This window comes from Geotrypetes seraphini, chromosome 10 (assembly GCF_902459505.1).
Source record: "Geotrypetes seraphini chromosome 10, aGeoSer1.1, whole genome shotgun sequence".
NCBI lineage: Eukaryota > Metazoa > Chordata > Amphibia > Gymnophiona > Dermophiidae > Geotrypetes > Geotrypetes seraphini.
In genome coordinates, this window is record NC_047093.1 from 99,699,471 (window position 1) to 99,717,944 (window position 18,474).

Here is an 18,474-nt window from a genome sequence, read left to right on the forward strand (position 1 = left end):
GGATCAAAGGACAGAAAGAGTTGGGGAGATGATCTGTGGGGCTTAGTACGGTCTAAATAGTAAGCTAAAGCCCGCTTACAGTCCAAAGTATGCAGAGCCTGTTCTCCAGAATGAGAGTGAGGTTTCGGAAAAAAGACAGGCAGAACAATGGATTGGTTGAGATGGAATTCAGAGACAACCTTAGGGAGAAACTTTGGATGTGTACGCAGAACCACCTTGTCATGATGAAAGACTGTAAAAGGTGGATCCACAACTAGTGCATGTAGCTCACTGACCCTCCTGGCAGAGGTAAGAGCAATAAGGAAGAGCACCTTCCAAGTAAGGAACTTGAAAGGAGCTGTAGCCAAAGGTTCAAACGGAGGCTTCATTAAGGCGGAGAGAACCACATTGAGATCCCAGACTACAGGAGGAGCCTTAAGAGGTGGTTTCACATTGAAAAGACCCCTCATGAATCTGGAAACCAAGGGATGAGCTGAGAGAAGTTTCCCATGAACTGGCTCATGAAAAGCAGCAATAGCACTGAGGTGGACTCTGATGGAAGTAGACTTGAGACCAGAGTCAGACAAAGAAAGAAGATAATCTAACAAGGTCTCCACTGCAAGGGAAGTGGGATCATGATGATGAAGAAGACACCAGGAAGAACCGTGTCCACTTCTGATGGTAACATTGCAGAGTGGCCGGTTTCCTGGAAGCATCCAGAATAGAACGAACGGGCTGAGACAGAAGAGGATCAGCTGAATTCAACCCGAGAGATACCAAGCTGTCAGGTGCAGAGACTGGAGGTTGGGATGCAGAAGTGTCTCCTGATGCTGTGTAAGCAGAGAAGGAAACAGTGGAAGAAGAATAGGCTCCCTGGAACTGAGATGACGCAGGACCTAAGACAGCTTGAACAGTGGTCATCAACTTGGCAGCTGGGCTTCAATGCTAAAAAATGTAAAGTAATGCACCTAGGCAAAAAAAATCCACACAGAACTTACACACTAAATGGTGAAACCTTGTCCAGGACCACGGTGGAACGTGATTTAGGAGTGATCATTAGCGACGATATGAAGGCTGCCAATCAAGTAGAGAAGGCATCGTCCAAGGCAAGACAAATGATGGGCTGTATCCGTAGGGGTTTTGTCAGCAGAAAACCTGAAGTCATAATGCCGCTGTACAGATCCATGGTGAGACCTCATCTCGAGTATTGTGTTCAATACTGGAGACCACACTACTGAAAAGATGTGTTGAGAATTGAGTCGGTTCAGCGAATGGCTACCAGGATGGTTTTGGGGCTCAGGGAACTCACGTATGAAGAAAGGTTAAAAAAACTGAGGATGTACTCACTGGAGGAGCAAAGAGAGAGAGGGGACATGATTGAGACCTTTAAGTATATTACTGGGCGTATAGAGGTGAAAGATGATATCTTCAGTCTTACAGGGCCCTCAGTAACCAGAGGACACTTGCTGAAAATCAGGGGAGGGAAATTTCAGGGTGATGCGAGGAAGTACTTCTTCACTGAAAGGGTGGTAGATCATTGGAACGAGCTGCCTCAGAGGGTAACTGAGGCCAGCAGCGTGTTAGATTTCAAGAGAAAATGGGATATTCATGTGGGATCTCTAGGAGAGTAAGAATCAGGGAGTGGGTCATTGGTATGGGCAGACTCGATGGGCTATAGCCCTTTTCTGCCGTCAATTTCTATGTTTCTATGTTTCTAAGGGAGAACCAATGTTGCCTGGGCCACCGTGGAGCGATGAGAATCATGGTGGCTTGTTCCCTCTTGAGCTTGAACAAGGTTCGTAACATGAGAGGCAGAGGAGGGAAAGCATACAGGAAGAGATTGGACCAATCTAGAAGAAATGCATCCGCTGCCAGACAGTGAGGGGAGTATAGTCTGGAGCAGAAGAGGGGCAGCTGATGATTGTGAGGAGCTGCAAAGAGGTCTATCTGAGGAGTGCCCCATTGAGTAAAAATGGACTGTAGAGTCAAAGGATCGAGAGTCCACTCATGAGGTTGGAGAATTCTGCTGAGATTGTCCGCTACGGAATTCTGCTCTCCCTGAATGTAGATAGCTTTCAGGAATAATTGGTGATCTGTGGCCCAAGACCAAATCCTCTGGGCTTCCTGACATAAAAGGCGAGAGCCTGTCCCACCCTGTTTGTTGATGTAGTACATCGCAACTTGATTGTCTGTGCACAGTAGTAGAACTTGAGGAAAGAGAAGATGTTGGAAAACCTTGAGGGCATAAAACATCGCTCTGAGTTCCAGGAAATTGATGTGATGCTTCTTTTCCTGGGCTATCCAAAGGCCTTGAGTTTGGAACTCGTTCAAATGAGCTCCCCATGCATAAGGGGAGGAGTCGGTGGTGATGACTAGTTGATGAGGAGGTAGATGGAACAGAGGACCTCTGGAGAGATTGGAGGATAGCAACCACCATTGAAGAGACTGACGAAGAGATGATGTCACAAATATGTGCCGTGAGCAAGGATCCGTCGCTTGGGACCACTGGGTAGCTAAGGTCCATTGAAGAGTGCGCAGGTGAAGACGTGCGAAGGGGGTGACATGAACTGTCGAGGCCATGTGACCCAAGAGTATCATCATTTGCTTGGCAGAGATGGAACGTTGTGGAAGCACCTGCTGACATAGAGATTGAAGAGTCTGAAGGCGGTTGGACGGCAGGAACGCTCTCATGAGGACTGTGTCCAGGACCGCTCCTATGAATTGAAGTCTCTGAGTGGGGATGAGATGGGATTTGGGTAGATTGATCTCGAACCCCAGGAGTTGTAGAAAAAGGATGGTGTGGTTGGTGGCTCGTAGCACTGTTTGAGAGGCAGCGGCCTTGATCAACCAATCGTCCAGGTAAGGAAAAACCTGCAGGTGGTGAGAGCGGAGAAAAGCAGCCACCACAATCAGACATTTGGTGAACACTCTTGGAGAGGAGGCAAGACCGAAGGGTAGCACCTTGTATTGGTACAGTGATTGATCATGAAGCGGAGGTATTTTCTGGAGGTCAGATTGACCGGAATGTGGGTGTATGCCTCTTTGATATTGAGGGAGCATAGCCAGTCGCCTTGATTGAGAAGAGAAAAAGAGTGGCCAGAGAAAGCATTCTGAATTTTTCTTTGACCAAGCATTTGTTGAGATCGCGAAGATCTAAAATGGGTCTGAGATCTCCTGTTTTTTTGGGGACCAGAAAGTAACGGGAGTAGAATCCCTGCCCCTTTTGATCTACAGGAACTTCCTCTATGGCGTTCAGAAGGAGGAGGGATTGAACCTCCTGAAGAAGGCGGGAAGACTGAGGAGTGTTCAAAGCAGACTCTCTTAGCAGACTTTGGGCGGGAAGCGTCTGAAAGTTGAGAGAGTAGCCGTGGCAGATGATGTTGAGGACCCACTGATCCGAGGTGATAATTTCCCAATGGCTGATGAAGAAAGTAAGATGGCCTCCTATGGGTTGGGGAAGGTGGGCAGATGGTAGAACACTGGCTATGCCCTGGAGAATGAAGTCAAAAGGGTTGGGTAGACTTCTGCGGTGGAGGAGGCTTCACCTGTTGCTGCTGTGCTGGCCTAGGAGTTTGCCATTGCTGTTGGCGCTGCCGTTGCTGTTGGGGAGCCGGTGGCAAAGGACGAGCCACGAAGCGGCATTGGTAGGCCGATTGCTGCCGAAAAGGCTGGGTAGGTGGAGTCTTCTTTTTGGTTTTTAGAAGTGTATCTCCAAAAACCTCATCGCCTAGGCATGGAGCATTAGCCAGGCGATCCTGATGGTTAACATCAAGCTCTGATACTCTGAGCCATGCCAGACGACGCATGGCAACAGACATGGCTGTGGCTCTGGAGGTCAATTCGAATGTATCGTAGATCGAACGGACCAGGAACTTCCTAAGCTGGAGAAGAGAGGAAGAACATTGGCGAAAAGCAGATCTCTTGCGGTCAGGGAGGTACTTCTCAAAAGCAGAGAGATCTTGAATGAGATGCTTTAAGTAAAAGGAAAAATGAAAAGCATAATTCCCTGATCTGTTAGCCAACATGGCATTTTGGTATAATCTTTTGCCAAATTTATCCATGGCCTTTCCTTCTCTGCCAGGAGGGACTGAAGTGTATACACTAGCTCCTGCAGACTTCTTAAGTGTGGATTCCACCAAAAGAGGCTCGTGTGGAAGTTGAGGTTTGTCGAAGCCAGGAATGGGGATGACTTTGTACAAGGAGTCCAATTTGCGAGGAGCTCCTGGGATAGTCAGAGGCGTCTCCAGATTTTTATAAAAAGTCTCCCTCAAGATATCATGGAGGGGCAGTTTGAGAAATTCCCTTGGAGGCTGGTCAAAGTCCAGTGCATCAAGGAATGCTTTGGATTTTTTGGACTCAGCCTCCAAGGGAATAGAAAGAGATTCACACATCTCTTTTAAGAAAGAGGTAAAAGAAGTAGAATCCGGTTTAGAGGAGGGATCTGCGACAGACAGATCCTCTTCACCAGACGAACACTCACCCTCAGAGAGAAGAGGTTCTTTGGAGTCACCCCACAGATCGGGATCCCTAATTTGGGAACTGCGATCCCGAGACTCCGGTGTGGAGGGTTCAAGGTGCCGGGTTTTGTGCACCGACTTGCCCGACCTCAAAGAAGCGGTACCGGGAGATGTTAAAGGCTGTATCGAAGCCGAAGTTTGGACAGCCTGATGTAGAGCTCTCGGTTCCGGTGCCAGAACTGGCATGGAGACCGAGGAAGCAGAATGTACCGGTACCGACAAAGTGGATGCGGACAATAGAGGCTGCTCCACTGTCGGTACCGGCGGCTCAGACCGGACCGGGACTGGAAGGTTCGGTGCCAATAGAGCAGGAAGGAGCTGTTGCAACTGCTCTTTAAGTTGCACCTGTAGGACGGCAGCAATTTGCTCATCCAGCGAAGGCACCGGTACCACTTTTTTCTTCTGCGGTACCTGTGGTGCCGCTCGACGCCCCGAGGATGAGGAACCCGAGGTTGAGGGGCTCACCTCAATAGGGGCGGAGCGCTTCCGCGGGCGCCTCGAGGTCGGCAGGACTGGGCTCGCTGCTACGGAGATCGGAGGACGCTCCAGCGGGGAAGGCTTCTTAGCCAGCTTACCTGATGGTTGCGGTGTCGACGAGGTGGGTGCCGACTGAGATGGGGCCGATGTCAGTGTCAGTGCCGTAGGGTCAGACATATCGGCACCAAACAGCAACCATTGCTGAATCTGACGGTTTTTCAAAGTCCGTTTTTTTAATGTGGCACAGCGGGTGCAGGTGGAAGCCCGATGGTCTGGACCCAGACACTGTAAGCACCAGTTGTGCGGGTCAGTGAGAGAAATGGGCCATGCACACCGCTGGCACTTCTTAAACCCGGGTTGGGGGGGCATGAACGTAAAAACGGCTTCTGCCAAATCGAAGGCCGAGGCCTCGATGGTGGCAACAGGCCCCACCGGGGCGAACCGAAAAAAGTTAAGTTTTTTTTTTTTTTTTTTTTTAAACAAGAAAGAATAAAAGAAAAAAAGGAAATAATATTTCCTGAAGGGCTTTCGCGAGCGGGAAGGCGATAGAAAAAAATCTTTTCAACAGCGTCTTCTTAGCTCCGCGGAAACTAAGAAACTGGGGACCGCGCGCCTCCGTCGGGCGGGAAGGCACTCACGCATGCGCAGTGCGGCCTACTAGAACTTTCCAAGTTCTTAGAATGCAATCACTCTAAAATTGTCCGTACCGGGGCTCCGTCGGTGCCGTCACCCATCAGTCAAGAATATGCTGCCTGCTTGTCCTGGGATAAACTCTGTTTCAGCATGAGACTGTGGTCTTGTCACTCACTTATATGAGTTAAAAAAAACAAATCTAGGCTTTCAATCTCAATGATATGATGTTAGATTTACAACACAAAGGGGGGGGGAGTTATCAAGATGCAGTAAAGGTGAGCTTTTACTGAACCTTGACTATTCAAGGGAGTCAGCAACCAGTAGTATAACAGTCCCATAGGTTGCTAACCATTGGTAAATGAATAAATGCTACTTGTGAGCCACCTTGCAAGTGGCTTTATTCCAGTAGCCCAGGAGCTTTGGGTTTCCAAGTTGTGGCCCAATGTCCCCAGGTCACATTTTACAGCGGGTCATCAGAGTTTCCCCTAATCAAGCATCTACTCCCAATTCAAACCCCCACCTTCCCGATCCAAATGCCCACTTTCCCAATCACATTACCAACCCCTCCCCGATCAAAGCCTTCCACACCCGACCAAAGCTCTTTATTCCCTCCAGTCATGGCCCCCCATCCCTGATCAAAACTTCCCACCCCAAAGGTCCTCCCATTCCAAAAAGGTCTACATTATTTTAATGGATGGTACATTGATCATCAGGCTGGAGAGATTTCCAGTCACTTCTGTTCTGGCTGGCATCATCTCCAAAATGATATCCCTAGCAGTGGTCTTGCACTACTACCATTAGAGGTCATGCTATCTACTATGATCTTCTGCCCATAATGCAACTTGTGGGGTGCACCTGGTGAATCCCATGTCACATTCTGGTATTTATATAGTAATAAACTGCTATACATGCATTTGCATGTTTTGCATCTCATTACTATATAACTCACAGCAAATTAAATATTGTCATGATAAGAAGAGTGATGTGTTTGGGCTCTTTAAATGACATTAAGGGGCAAATAAAATTAAAAGCCTTAACACAGCTTGATAACTTCCTCCCCGAATAATGTAACTAAATGAAAGATAAAGAAGTTCTGTACCTCAGTAGGAACTGAGACCCCATACAGTTTCATGAAGAGGTTATCAATTCCGTTTTGAACAGCTAGATGAATCTTCTTTTTGTCGGCTAGTTTGCTTCTAATTATTTCCAGTTTACCTTCTTCTTCCTCGACAGTTCTGTCCATCCCATCTGCCAGCTTTTCAGATCTTCCCAAATTTAAAACAGAGGCATTCACAAAGCACTCAAACATATTTCAAAAAAAGATTAGAGTTAAAAAGAAACATATTTATTTATTTAAAAAATTATACCCCACTTAAAACCTAGGCAGTTTCCAAAAAACATACACAATCCTTTATCAAACATGATAGCTTACAAACATGATGGCAAATAAAGGTCCATCCAGTCTGCCCATCCACTATCTCCTCCTCTCCCTAAGAGATCCCATGTGCTTATACTACATTTTGTTAAATTCAAATAGTCTTTGCCTCCATCACCTACACCATCAATGTATCCACCACCCTTTCTTTATAAAAGTATTTACTCCTGGGCCTACAACCTTTTAACTCTCATTCTGGAGTTTTATTTCAATTGAAATAGACTCGTCTCCTGTACATTAATGCCATGGAGATATTTAAATGTTTATCATATCCCCTTCTCTCCCGCACAGTATTCTAAACAGGGCTTCACTAGAGACTTATACAAAAGCACTATCACTTCTTTTGTTCTGCTGGCCATTCCTTTTCCTATGCCCCTGAGCATCCTTCTGGCTTCGGCTGTCACTTTTTCAACTACCTTTAAGATTATCAGATATGATCACCCCTAAGTCCCACTTTTCTTTCAAACACAGAAGTACTTCACCCCATATACTATACTCCCTTGGATTTTTATAGCTCAAGTGAATGACCTTGCATGTTTTAGCACTGAATCTTAGTTTCTAATTGTTGGAACATGCTTCAAGCTTCATTGGTTGTATGAATATTCTTCTGACTACAGTACCACATGCTGTTTTACAGGTCAGTAAGAGTGAGCATACCATAGGAAAAAACAAAAAAAAGGTGCATCTATCCCTCAAAGATATATCCCAGCATAGATCTTCAGATCACAACTACATACCACAGTTAGATTGTGAGAGCCTGCTGGACATATAGAAAAATACTTAAGAGTATATGATTACTATGTATTGTAAACCACTTTAGGTGATTCTCTTCATGAAAAGGCAGTAAATAAATCCCCCAATAAAAATAAATAAACCTGAAATGTAGTGGAAGAATGGATCGAAATTATACCATAATGTTATCAATGAAGTGTGACATATTTTTAGTAGTATCACTACAGTGTGTTAATCAATAACTTTTACAGCGTAATGTCTACAAATGGGCTAGTTTTGCATACACCAGCACAAGAATGGATCTCACTCCTAAGCCAGGGTATATTGGAGATGATCTCAGTCTTTCTGTCACTGCTAATGCTAATCTCAACACTTGCAGTATGTCAAAGAAAGCGTCTTTGTAGAGTTCATAAGGTGTAATATGTACAGGCAACCACAGAGGCCAGCTCTGTGGGTGCTTGAGCACCCACAATATTTTGGGGTCCTCATATGACCAGGGCTGGCTTGCGGTCTGGGTATCTGTTCCCCTCCCTTCACTTCCCCTCACCTTCCCGGTCTCCTTTCAATCTTGTTTTTCTGAGGTGCCTTGGCACAGCAGACATTCTCAAAAGCTGCCGGTGCTGCCCTGAAGCTTTCCCTCTGCCACGATCTACCCAGGTAGAAATAGGAAGTTGAATCAGAGGGCAGGAGGTAGATCATGGCAGAGGGAAAGCTTTGGGACAGTGCTGGCAGCTTGTGAGAATGGCTGCTGTGCTGGGACCCCTCTGAAAAAAAAAGATTGAAAGGAGACCAGGGAGGTGAGGGGAAGGGAAGAGAGGGAGAGGGACAGAAAGGGAACAGATGCCCAGACTGCAGGGCTCCCTGGAGCTGTTTTAAGTTAGCCCAGGGGTGGGGGCGGTGAGGGATGAGAGCAGGGGGAAACACAGGGGGGAGGGAAGGAGAGAAAGATGTCAGACCATGGGAGAGGGTGCACAGGGATGGAGGGGAAGGGGCAGAAAGGGAGGAGATGGTGCACAGGGATGGAGGGGTTAGGGAGATATGAAAAAGTAGATTGTTTTTGAGAAAGCAGAAAAATGGCTGAAAGTTGAATGTTAAAAGTTAATGCCAAAGATGGATATAGGGCAGAAAGTGAAGAAGGAGAGAAAAACAGCAGATGGATAAGAAGGCCCTGGAAACATAGTTAAGAGCAAAGACAGAAGGAAGTTCGACCAAAGACTGGGAAAAGATGATTAGAAAAATAAAATCACCAGACAACAAAGGTAGGGAATATGATTTTATTTTCAATTTGGTGTTTGAAATGTGTCAGTTTTGAGAATTTTTATATCTGCTGTATATATTTTGCACTGTTCAGGAAGAAATGAATATCTTTCTATTTCTATGGTATTGTACTGCATGTAGAATCTGCCATCTTAGAGTTTCATTTGTGTATATTAATACTTTTACCCCCTCCCCCCTTTTTATGAAGCCAAGTTAGGCTTTTTTATCACCGATCATGGCGATAAAAGTTCCTATGAGCAATGGAGCTAATACTACCGCAGCCGGCAATAAAAAAGCTTAATGCAGCTTCATAAAAGGGGGCCTTAGTTTGTGACCCTGTATTTGTACAGGATTATCTGTGTTCTGCATTTGTGACCAAGACTAGGTATTCTGGTATGAATAAATGTTGAGAAGCATACAGTGTAATTTAATTTTGAGGTTAACCATTATGTATTGTTAATAAGATTATATTGTGTGTACGAATATATATATGAAAAATGAATGGATAAAATGGCATTACAATTAGAACTATTATTTGGGGGCGGGGCTATTGAACACTCCCAATTATTTTGAAAAGTTGGCTCCTAAGCAGGCAACATATTAAGGTGCACTTAGAGATTCTTTTCAATCAGGCCTGTGGTGCCCACTATAAATATGCACTCTATTCGTTATCCTAAGTGTAGTGATACTGCAGGGTCTCTTCTTGTGAATTCAGTGGTATCACAAAGCTGTTTCAGACTAATTCTAAGAATCTTGAACTGTGCCCACCTGTTTTCCCCTTTGGTGCGGTGGAATTTCAGCTGGGCATGCTCCAGTTCCAGGTCATTCAAGTGGATCTTGAAGTCATCTCGCTCCTTCGTGCGCTGTTCTATCTGCATCTGCAACCGCTCCCCAGTCTTCTGCTGTGCCATGAACCTCCCCACTATCTCCTATCCAAGGAAAGGAGATACAAAGCATCCAAGTCAAATCCTGGAAGATCCTCAGCATTTCTTATCTCATTTGTTTATGTAAATGCTTCTTCTATAAAAGCCCAGTGTAGACTGTGCATGGAGATATTAGGCTCTTTAATGGACTTCTTTGTGACTTTCAAGATTAGTCGAATCCTCCCAGAGACTCATCTTTAATTGAACATATAACCCCTTTATTTCACTACAATCTGGATCCTGCGCACAGGCTGGGGAAGAAGGAAGCAGAATGGAAGGGACTGTCAATAACAAACAAACCTCTCTAATTGCCTTTGTTCTTATCCTGTACAGTTGCCATAAATGTGAATAAAGACTAACAGAGGGCAGACAGTCAGGTCTCTAATTCTGGTCCTCAAGGGATGCAAACAGTTCTAATTTTCAGAGTAACCCATCTATGCAAATTAGATCAACTGTATACAAATACACTTAGGTAGTTACTGTAGAAGCCCTATTCATGATTTACACATGTGTTTATATGTGTATCACAACTACTGTATACAGAGAAAAACTGATTTTAGAAAGCTAGTATTTACAGACTGTAGGTAAAGTTCTATTACATGCAGATGGCAAGAAGGTGGTACTAACATCTACATGTGTATTCCCCATTTCAGTTAGGAAATGCATGTGGATGTTTTAATTTATCACTGCCAGGTTTTACAGATGTTAATGGGTACATATAGGGCTCATCTTGGGCAGCCTTTTATAGAATGGCTAAGGGAGGTCTCCTTAATTGCCCATTATTTTTCCTCCTTCAAAACTGAAAGTCCAGAAACACTGCAGCTTCTGTGCCTAATTAGGAGCATTTACACATGTAGGATTCTCAAAAGGCAGACATACATATGTGTTGGTACTTACACATATAAGCTCTGAAACACCCTTTTATATGTGTTATGGTCCTTCCATTTATAAGTTGCCAAGTTCTCCGGTTGTTTTTCCACATTGGCAATTGTAAAGTGGCTACTCCTGCGGCATGCCGCCTCAATATACATATGCATTCCTGCATGTACTTTAGAAAAAGCTCTATGTTGGCAAAACCTTTTCTAAAATATTACCAGAACTGTACACATTCTGACCTGGATATACCAATTCTGATTTCTAAGTTTATCTAAAAAAGTATATTAATGAATATTCGTGTTGGAGATCCTAAAAATGAGATCTATCTGTGGCTCCTGAGAACTGGAATTGCACTACTTATGAACACAAATGCCCCTCCTGGTGTGATGTATTAAGGATTGTACATACATACAGCCAGGCATTTTACTAAATATCACACAAAAAACAGTGGGATCGGACAATGAACACTCCACGGAGGGTCACTGATGTGAGAAGGTCTTGTTTATTTCAAAAACAGTTTGTGTGTGCCCTTTATTTGAAATAAACAAGACCTTCTTACATCAATGACCTTCCGTGGAATGTTCATTGTCCGTTCCCACTTTTTTTGGGTGATTTTGAACCCGTGGGTTCTTTGTCCTGTTGGACTTTTGTTGTTTATTTTACTAAATATAACATATTTGGTCAGTTTCTGAAGGCCCTCTAAACTAATCTAATCTGTGTTTTACTCATACAGTATATACTTGTTTTCTGGTTTAGCAAATGACTATCCAATATTGTTTACAGTAGGGAAAATGCATAATGCCAATAAAAAAACATTCAAATAAAATACAAATCAATGCATTCAAAATACATAAAAGTATAAAAATAATATTAATATATTGCTAATATAATTCATTAGCACTAATTGGCAAAACAGTTCTTGTTACTCTTTCCAACCCACTGGTTTGCTTAAGCAGCTTAATTATATTCTCATACTCTATCTTCATTCTATGGTCACAACCAGCTTAGGCTCAAGGCTTTGTGCAATTCTTTTCAAAATCTGCATGTGTTTACCTTACTTTAGTTATTTTCTCAATACAAAATGTTGCCCAATCACCCAAATTCCTTTTGTCTCCAAATTTATAGAACAAATAGTTCTTTATGAACTGGAAAACTACTTGGATAAAAACAGTGTCCTACACCTAAACCAGACATGTTTTCAAAACTTCCATAGTACAGACTGTTCTTATTGGTATTACAACATCCATACTCCATAATCTAGGTCAGGACAAAACAACTATTCTACTAATATTAGTTCTCTCACAGCTTTCAGTCTCAATTATAACATTCTTGTTTTTTTGTAGACCAGTGTCTCTCAAACTATGTGCCCTGGCACAATGGTGTGCCCCAAAGAGATTCCAGATGTGCCATAAGAGATTCCAGATTTTTTCTTTATTTTTTAAAATTCCCGCCATAAGTATACACTAGAACAATGTTCTTCAACCTTCTGACACCTATGGACTGGCGGAAATAAAATGATTTTGTGGACAGGCACCGATCCATGGAACGGCGGTTGAAGAACACTGGGCTACGTCATGGGCCATACCCCGCCCATCTCTGCCCAATCTCCACTCCAGACCCCATTCCATAATAGTACTAATTGTAACACCATTTTTTCTATTCATTTTTCATATATACATGCACACACACAATCTAATTAACAACACATAATGGTTAACCACAAAATTAAACTACACAAAGCACACTCTATGCTTCTCAACATTCATTCCTACCCGAAAACAGATAATCCCATGCAAATACGGGACCAAAAACTAATGTATACGGGACCAAAATCTAATATATACAAACAAACCCTAAGATGCAAGACTGCATGCAGTACAACCCCAGAGAAAAAGAAACAAATGCATTTCTTCCAGAACAGTGCAAACTACAGACAGCAGATATAAATTCTCAAAATTGACACAATTCAATCACTAAATTTAAAAATAAAATCATTCCTCCTACCTTTGTTGTCTCCCTCCCTCCATGTTGTGCCTTACCTTCTGGCCTGCTCCCGCCTGGCCGTTTTATGCTACCCCCGGCGTTATCTTCAGGCCAGCTCCCTCGTCCTCACTGCTGTAGTGCACAAAGCCGCTTCCCACATCTCATCCGGAAACCTTCCCTCTGACGTTGCGCCGTCAGAGAGAAGGGTTCAGGCACAGGACACGCTGCCCGTGGCTTTATGCACTGCAGCAGTGAGCAAGAGGGAGCCGGCCTGAAGATTACGCCGCATTGATCACACCATGGACTGAAGAACTCTGTCTTGGGCTCTATGCACATGCCAGCCCTGTAGACCGGCAGGAAATTCCTGTGGACCGGCACCGGTCTGCGGACTAGTAGTTGAAGAACACTGCACCAGAATATTTATTTAAAAATTTATATACTGCATAAAAACTATACGGTTTACAAAATTACATGCATACATATTTAAGAAATTCTAAACATGTTTCAACAAGACAAACACAAAAAGACATTAACTAATGGTATGCAAGATTTTGTCAATGTTATGAGCATCAGTGTGTAAGAATACAATTGCTCAGACAAGCATCATTCTTTGACGCTATTGGTCCTTGAAAACTAATGGAAATTGATTTTATTTTTATTTTTCATGTAGTAGTTATTCTAACTTGAGCAACAAAGCAATCAAGGTTTTGTTACCATTTGGATCTTCTTACCTTTGCAAACTTGGATTTTCAGCTGTGACAGAAATTAAATCGAAAAAAAAGAGAACGACTGCAGATGGTGGATGATGAAATGCGTGTTTGCTTGTCGACTGTTGAGCCACATTTTGAGTTAATTTGCACTCAAAAACAAGCACATCCATCGCATTGATTAGCAATTCTATTCTATCTGCTTTAGTTTCACCGTTGTTACATTTACCCATACATAGCTTAAAGAACTTTAAATAAATAATTCTCAAATTTAATTTTTTGTTGGTTTTGCAATTTTGTAATTTCCATTATAATGTTCTGCAAAAAACATTTGCTCCATTTAGTGTGCCGGAGCTAAAAAAAAGTTTGAGAGACACTGTTGTAGATTGGTCTTTCCAATACTGCTGTGTACTAGTTTCACTCATACCTTACTGATAGAGCAAACATAGTCACATGGCAAAATCTTCAGTCAGATCCATACACATTCAATTGCGGAGTACCTCAAAGCTCTTTTCTAGCCTCAACACTCCAGTAATTTTCTGTCCCCTCTGTTAATACTCATCCAATCACTTGATCTAATCTCCTATATCTAAGTAGATGATATTCAAATCCTTGCCAATCTAAATAGTGGAAATACACAAGAAATTCATACTTTAATTAACAAACTTGAGAAATAATAGAATGGCTTGAAGACCACAAAATCCAACTCAACTCTAGTAAATCATATGACCTCCCTCCTTGCGCCTGTTTTGATTTCAAAAACCCAAATTCCTTTCCAACCATCTGTAAAGATCCTAGGAATAACATTAGATCATTCCTTGAGCTTTAAGCCATACATCTCTAACGTCGATAACATTCTTTTCTATAAGCTAAAAATGATATATTCCATCCGCTACCTCCTTACTAAGTATGCCCTTCAAATCCTGTTTTATTCCTTAATGATTATTTATTTATTTAAAAAATTTATATACCGTTTAAAACTAAACGGTTTACATAATTTACATACGTGGAGGGGCATAATTTTAAAAAAACCCGTCTAAGTCTCCTTTTCGCCCAAGGCCTTAAATGTTGAAAGTAGAAGCAGGGAAAATGTCCATTATAAAAAAAAAACGTCCAAAAGGAGGTTTTTTTTAAAAATAATGGCCTGCCTCCACATTCAGCTGTTTAAACGCCCAGACCACCACTACATCTACACCAGGGGTGTCAAAGTCGATCCTCGAGGGCCGCAATCCAGTCGGGTTTTCAAGATTTCCCCAATGAATATGCATGAGATCTATTTGCATGCACTGCTTTCAATGCATATTCATTGGGGAAATTCTGAAAACCCGACTGGATTCTGGCCCTCGAGGACCGACTTCGACACCTGTGATCTACACTAACAACATATAATCATCCTAAAAAAAGCCTAACTCCCAAACGCCCAAAACAAGAGCTTTTAGGCGAAGGAGGAGCCATTCTTTCGCCTAAAAATAAAAAACAACACCGGTTACTGAATCCACCCCTCCCCCGACAACATCAGGGCAAGAGGTAGCCCAAGCCCTCTTGCCCTGCCAGCCGCACCCCTTCCTAATAACATTGGGGCAAGAGGGAGCCTAAGATCTCTTGCCCTGCCAGCCGCGACCTTCCCCGCCAACATCAGGCCAGGAGGGACCCCAAGCCCTCCTGGCCAGGTGACCCCCTACCCCCACTAAGATCTGGGCAGGAGAGATCCCAGACCCTCCTGCCCTGATGCAACCCCCCAATGACCGCTCCCCCAAACCCCTGATTGGCCCGCTGAAAACCTCCCCCCACCCACCGACCCGTGAGACCCCCCCGCCGACCCCGTGGCCCCACCCTCGACATCCCCCTGTACCTGAGAAACATTGGCCAGACAAACGGGTCCCAAGCCCGTCCATCCGGCAGGCCAGCCATCCCTCAAATGGCTGGTCTTAGGGCCTGATCAGCCCAGGCAGCTCAATCCCTGCCCATAGTATTTAAAATAGACATGATAAAACAAGTACATAGTAAAATAGACGTATGATAAAATAAATATGCAAACAATCCTCAGAAAGATACCTTAGTTTAGAAAATAAAAATCATGGATAAATCAACTTTACCAGAATAGCTAATAAAAGGCATCTACAAATAACTGCGTCTTAAGTAGTTTTCTAAACCTGCCCTTTTCACAACAATTTCGTATCTGGCCCACCAGCCTAGACTTCTGCAATGCCATTTCAATGATCTACAGAAGGCGTTCGACAAGGTCCTACATGAATGACTACTTCGAAAAATTGCGAGCCATGGAATTGAGGGTGAAATACTCACGTGGATTAAAAACTGGTTGGCGAATAGGAAACAGAGAATGGGGGTAAATGGACTATACTTGGACTGGAAAAGCATCACAAGTGGAGTACCGCAGGGTTCGGTGCTTGGACCCGTGCTCTTCAACATATTTATAAACCACCTGGAAATTGGTACGATGAGCGAGGTGATAAAATTTGTTGTTTGTTGTTTTGTGATAATATTTTTTAATGTTAGCCATCTTGAATGCTCTATGTTAAGCAGTGAAATGTTGTGTAAACATTTTGTAATTAAAATAAAGTAAAATATTATTTTTCCTTCACTAGGGCCAGTGCGAGGATATCTTGTGCTTTAGGCAAATCCACAATCTTTTGCATCAATCCCTTCCCTCTAATATTAATCTTATCCCGTGCCTTCTAACCACCTGGTGTCGCCAAAACAACTCCATCTGTTGGTAACACAGTATACTTTACCAGCTGAGCTCCTGATGCTGGCATGAGGAAAGACATAAGATTATGTCTGTTTCTTTTGAAGCATGGAGTCAGAGGAAACTGATGCGCTCTTAAGTGCTCTTCCTACTGCTGGCCTCATAACCACTGGTAAATTTTAAAAGCCTGCTTGCTGCCTTCTTGCCATCCCTACAATGTCCAACCTTTAAATCACTACCTAGTTTGCCTGATTAACATGCGGGCCCTACCTTCAACACTGATCAAACTATGCCCCTAGAAATATCTATATTTATAATGGGTAAACATAACTGCATTGTGAAACCACACAGTACTCAACCATAGAGCCCACAGCAATTTGTCTTCAGAATGTGTCACCTTACCCAGATATGCGTGCACTGCACTGCATTCTTTAGACGATCTATGTCGGAGGTCAGCTTCTGCTCCTGTTGCTCTTGCATAGTAATCATCTCAGGGCTTCTATCTGCACATTTGGTGGAGAGGGAGAAGAAAAGGAAAAGAATCAGGAGCAAAAGGAAAAGAGAAAGGGAGTGATGGTCTTATAAATGAAAATTCCTAGAGCCAATCATAGTGGGACAAGTGCTTAATCACCTGAGAACCTCATTCAACTAATTTTCTTCAGTCCTGTAAGACAACACATAGCCCAGGACAGCAATGTGCACAGAGCGATCTGTACTGGGAAGGGGGGAAGGTACAGTACAGCAACATGTATCAGTTAGATCTGACATTAACTCCTTTACTCAGGGACATTCAGTGTAATCTGCTGAGCAGAGGATCATTACTTCCAAAATTATTTGTATTGATAAGCAGCTTCCCCATACCCTCTTCATGGCATAATGCACTAAAAAAGCCAAACTGACCCAAGTGATTGACCAGCTGAAACCTTTGCAGCTGGGTATTGAAGGAAATTACTGTATAAACCTATGTTTTCTGCTGTTATGAAATGTACAGTCGCAGATAGTCAGTGTTACAAACAAGGAATGTGGGGGGAGTACAGAGGCCAGCATTCAGTGTTTCTCATTGAAGGCTATTGCAAACATACAGAAGGGGGGGGGGAGGTCTGTAACAGAAACAGACAGTACTGAGCATATGTTTATGCTGAACCCAGTGATTTACTGTGCCAGATAATGCTGGTGCTAAGGGCACCTAGGAATATTTTCTCTCTCCCTGAATAGATGATGCCAGAGGATATTACTCAATAGTGATGGGCAGTTAACAAGATTAGCAAGTGCTATATTACTAATCAGTATCACATGTTTGCACTAACTAGCCATGTATGTGTAGTACCCTGTGGCTGGTTATGTGCATAGGACAAGACCACAAGCACTTCAATCACTAGGTCAGCCCCCCAAGCTCCACCCATGCATGGATTACTCCACCCATGCCTACAATATTACTCAAATCATCCTAAAGCATTGGCATATTGTGAGATTAGCTAATCCAACTTTAAAAGATTGTCCAATATTCTCCTATAGACGGAAGAAAAATATAGGTGAATATATTAATCACAATAAATTGCAAGAATATGCCCCCATGAGTCGGGGGTATCATTCATCATGTGGTCAATGCCAAAGGCGTGCTTACACCTTATCGAGGGAAATGTGGACCCACCCGGGCACAGGAGAGGTATTTTCAACCAGATATAATACTACCTGTAATTCTGACCATGTGATTTATGTGGTCCAGTGCCTGTGCCCAAAGCTTTATATGGGCCGCACTACCCACCCGATATGCATTCGTTTAACTGAGCATAAATCAAGGGTGTATACCCAGAATGAATCATCTCTAGTCCGCCACTGGAAGAGGTGTGGGCATACCCTTCAAGATCTAAAATGGCAGGTTCTAGATCAAATTAATGTAGGGTGGGAGGGAGGTAATACTGAACGTAGGTTAAACCTATGTGAACTCAGATGGATGTTCAAATTAGATTCAATGTCCCCGAGAGGTCTGAATGAATCCTCTGATTGGTTAGCGCAGGTAGACTTGTAGGTTTTATATCCTTTATTTTTATGTTTAGTTTTGTTATTGACCTTCTAGCGAGGTGGTCCTCTAGCGGGCTTTCCCTTTAAATTGCTCTTTATGAGCTTTTTTTGAATCTCCCAGGTGGCCGGAAGTGACATCATGGGGGTAGGAGTATTTCTGTCCTTTGTCAGCACGCCGCAGCCATTTTTCGTGAAAGCCGATGGCAGGATAATGTGTAAACTGATT

General features: G+C 43.3%; 1 protein-coding gene across 1 annotated transcript in view; it reads right to left on the bottom strand.

Annotated features, from left to right (window-relative positions):
- CCDC183 (coiled-coil domain containing 183) overlaps nucleotides 1-18,474 on the bottom strand; it is a 341,250-nt gene that overhangs the window by 163,829 nt on the left and 158,947 nt on the right. The window contains exons 9-11 of the mRNA XM_033960753.1: nucleotides 16,629-16,729; nucleotides 9,799-9,959; nucleotides 6,706-6,871 (exon numbers count right to left, since the gene is read on the bottom strand). Coding sequence (XP_033816644.1) covers nucleotides 6,706-6,871; nucleotides 9,799-9,959; nucleotides 16,629-16,729 — 428 coding nt within the window. The remainder of the gene's footprint in view (nucleotides 1-6,705; nucleotides 6,872-9,798; nucleotides 9,960-16,628; nucleotides 16,730-18,474) is intronic.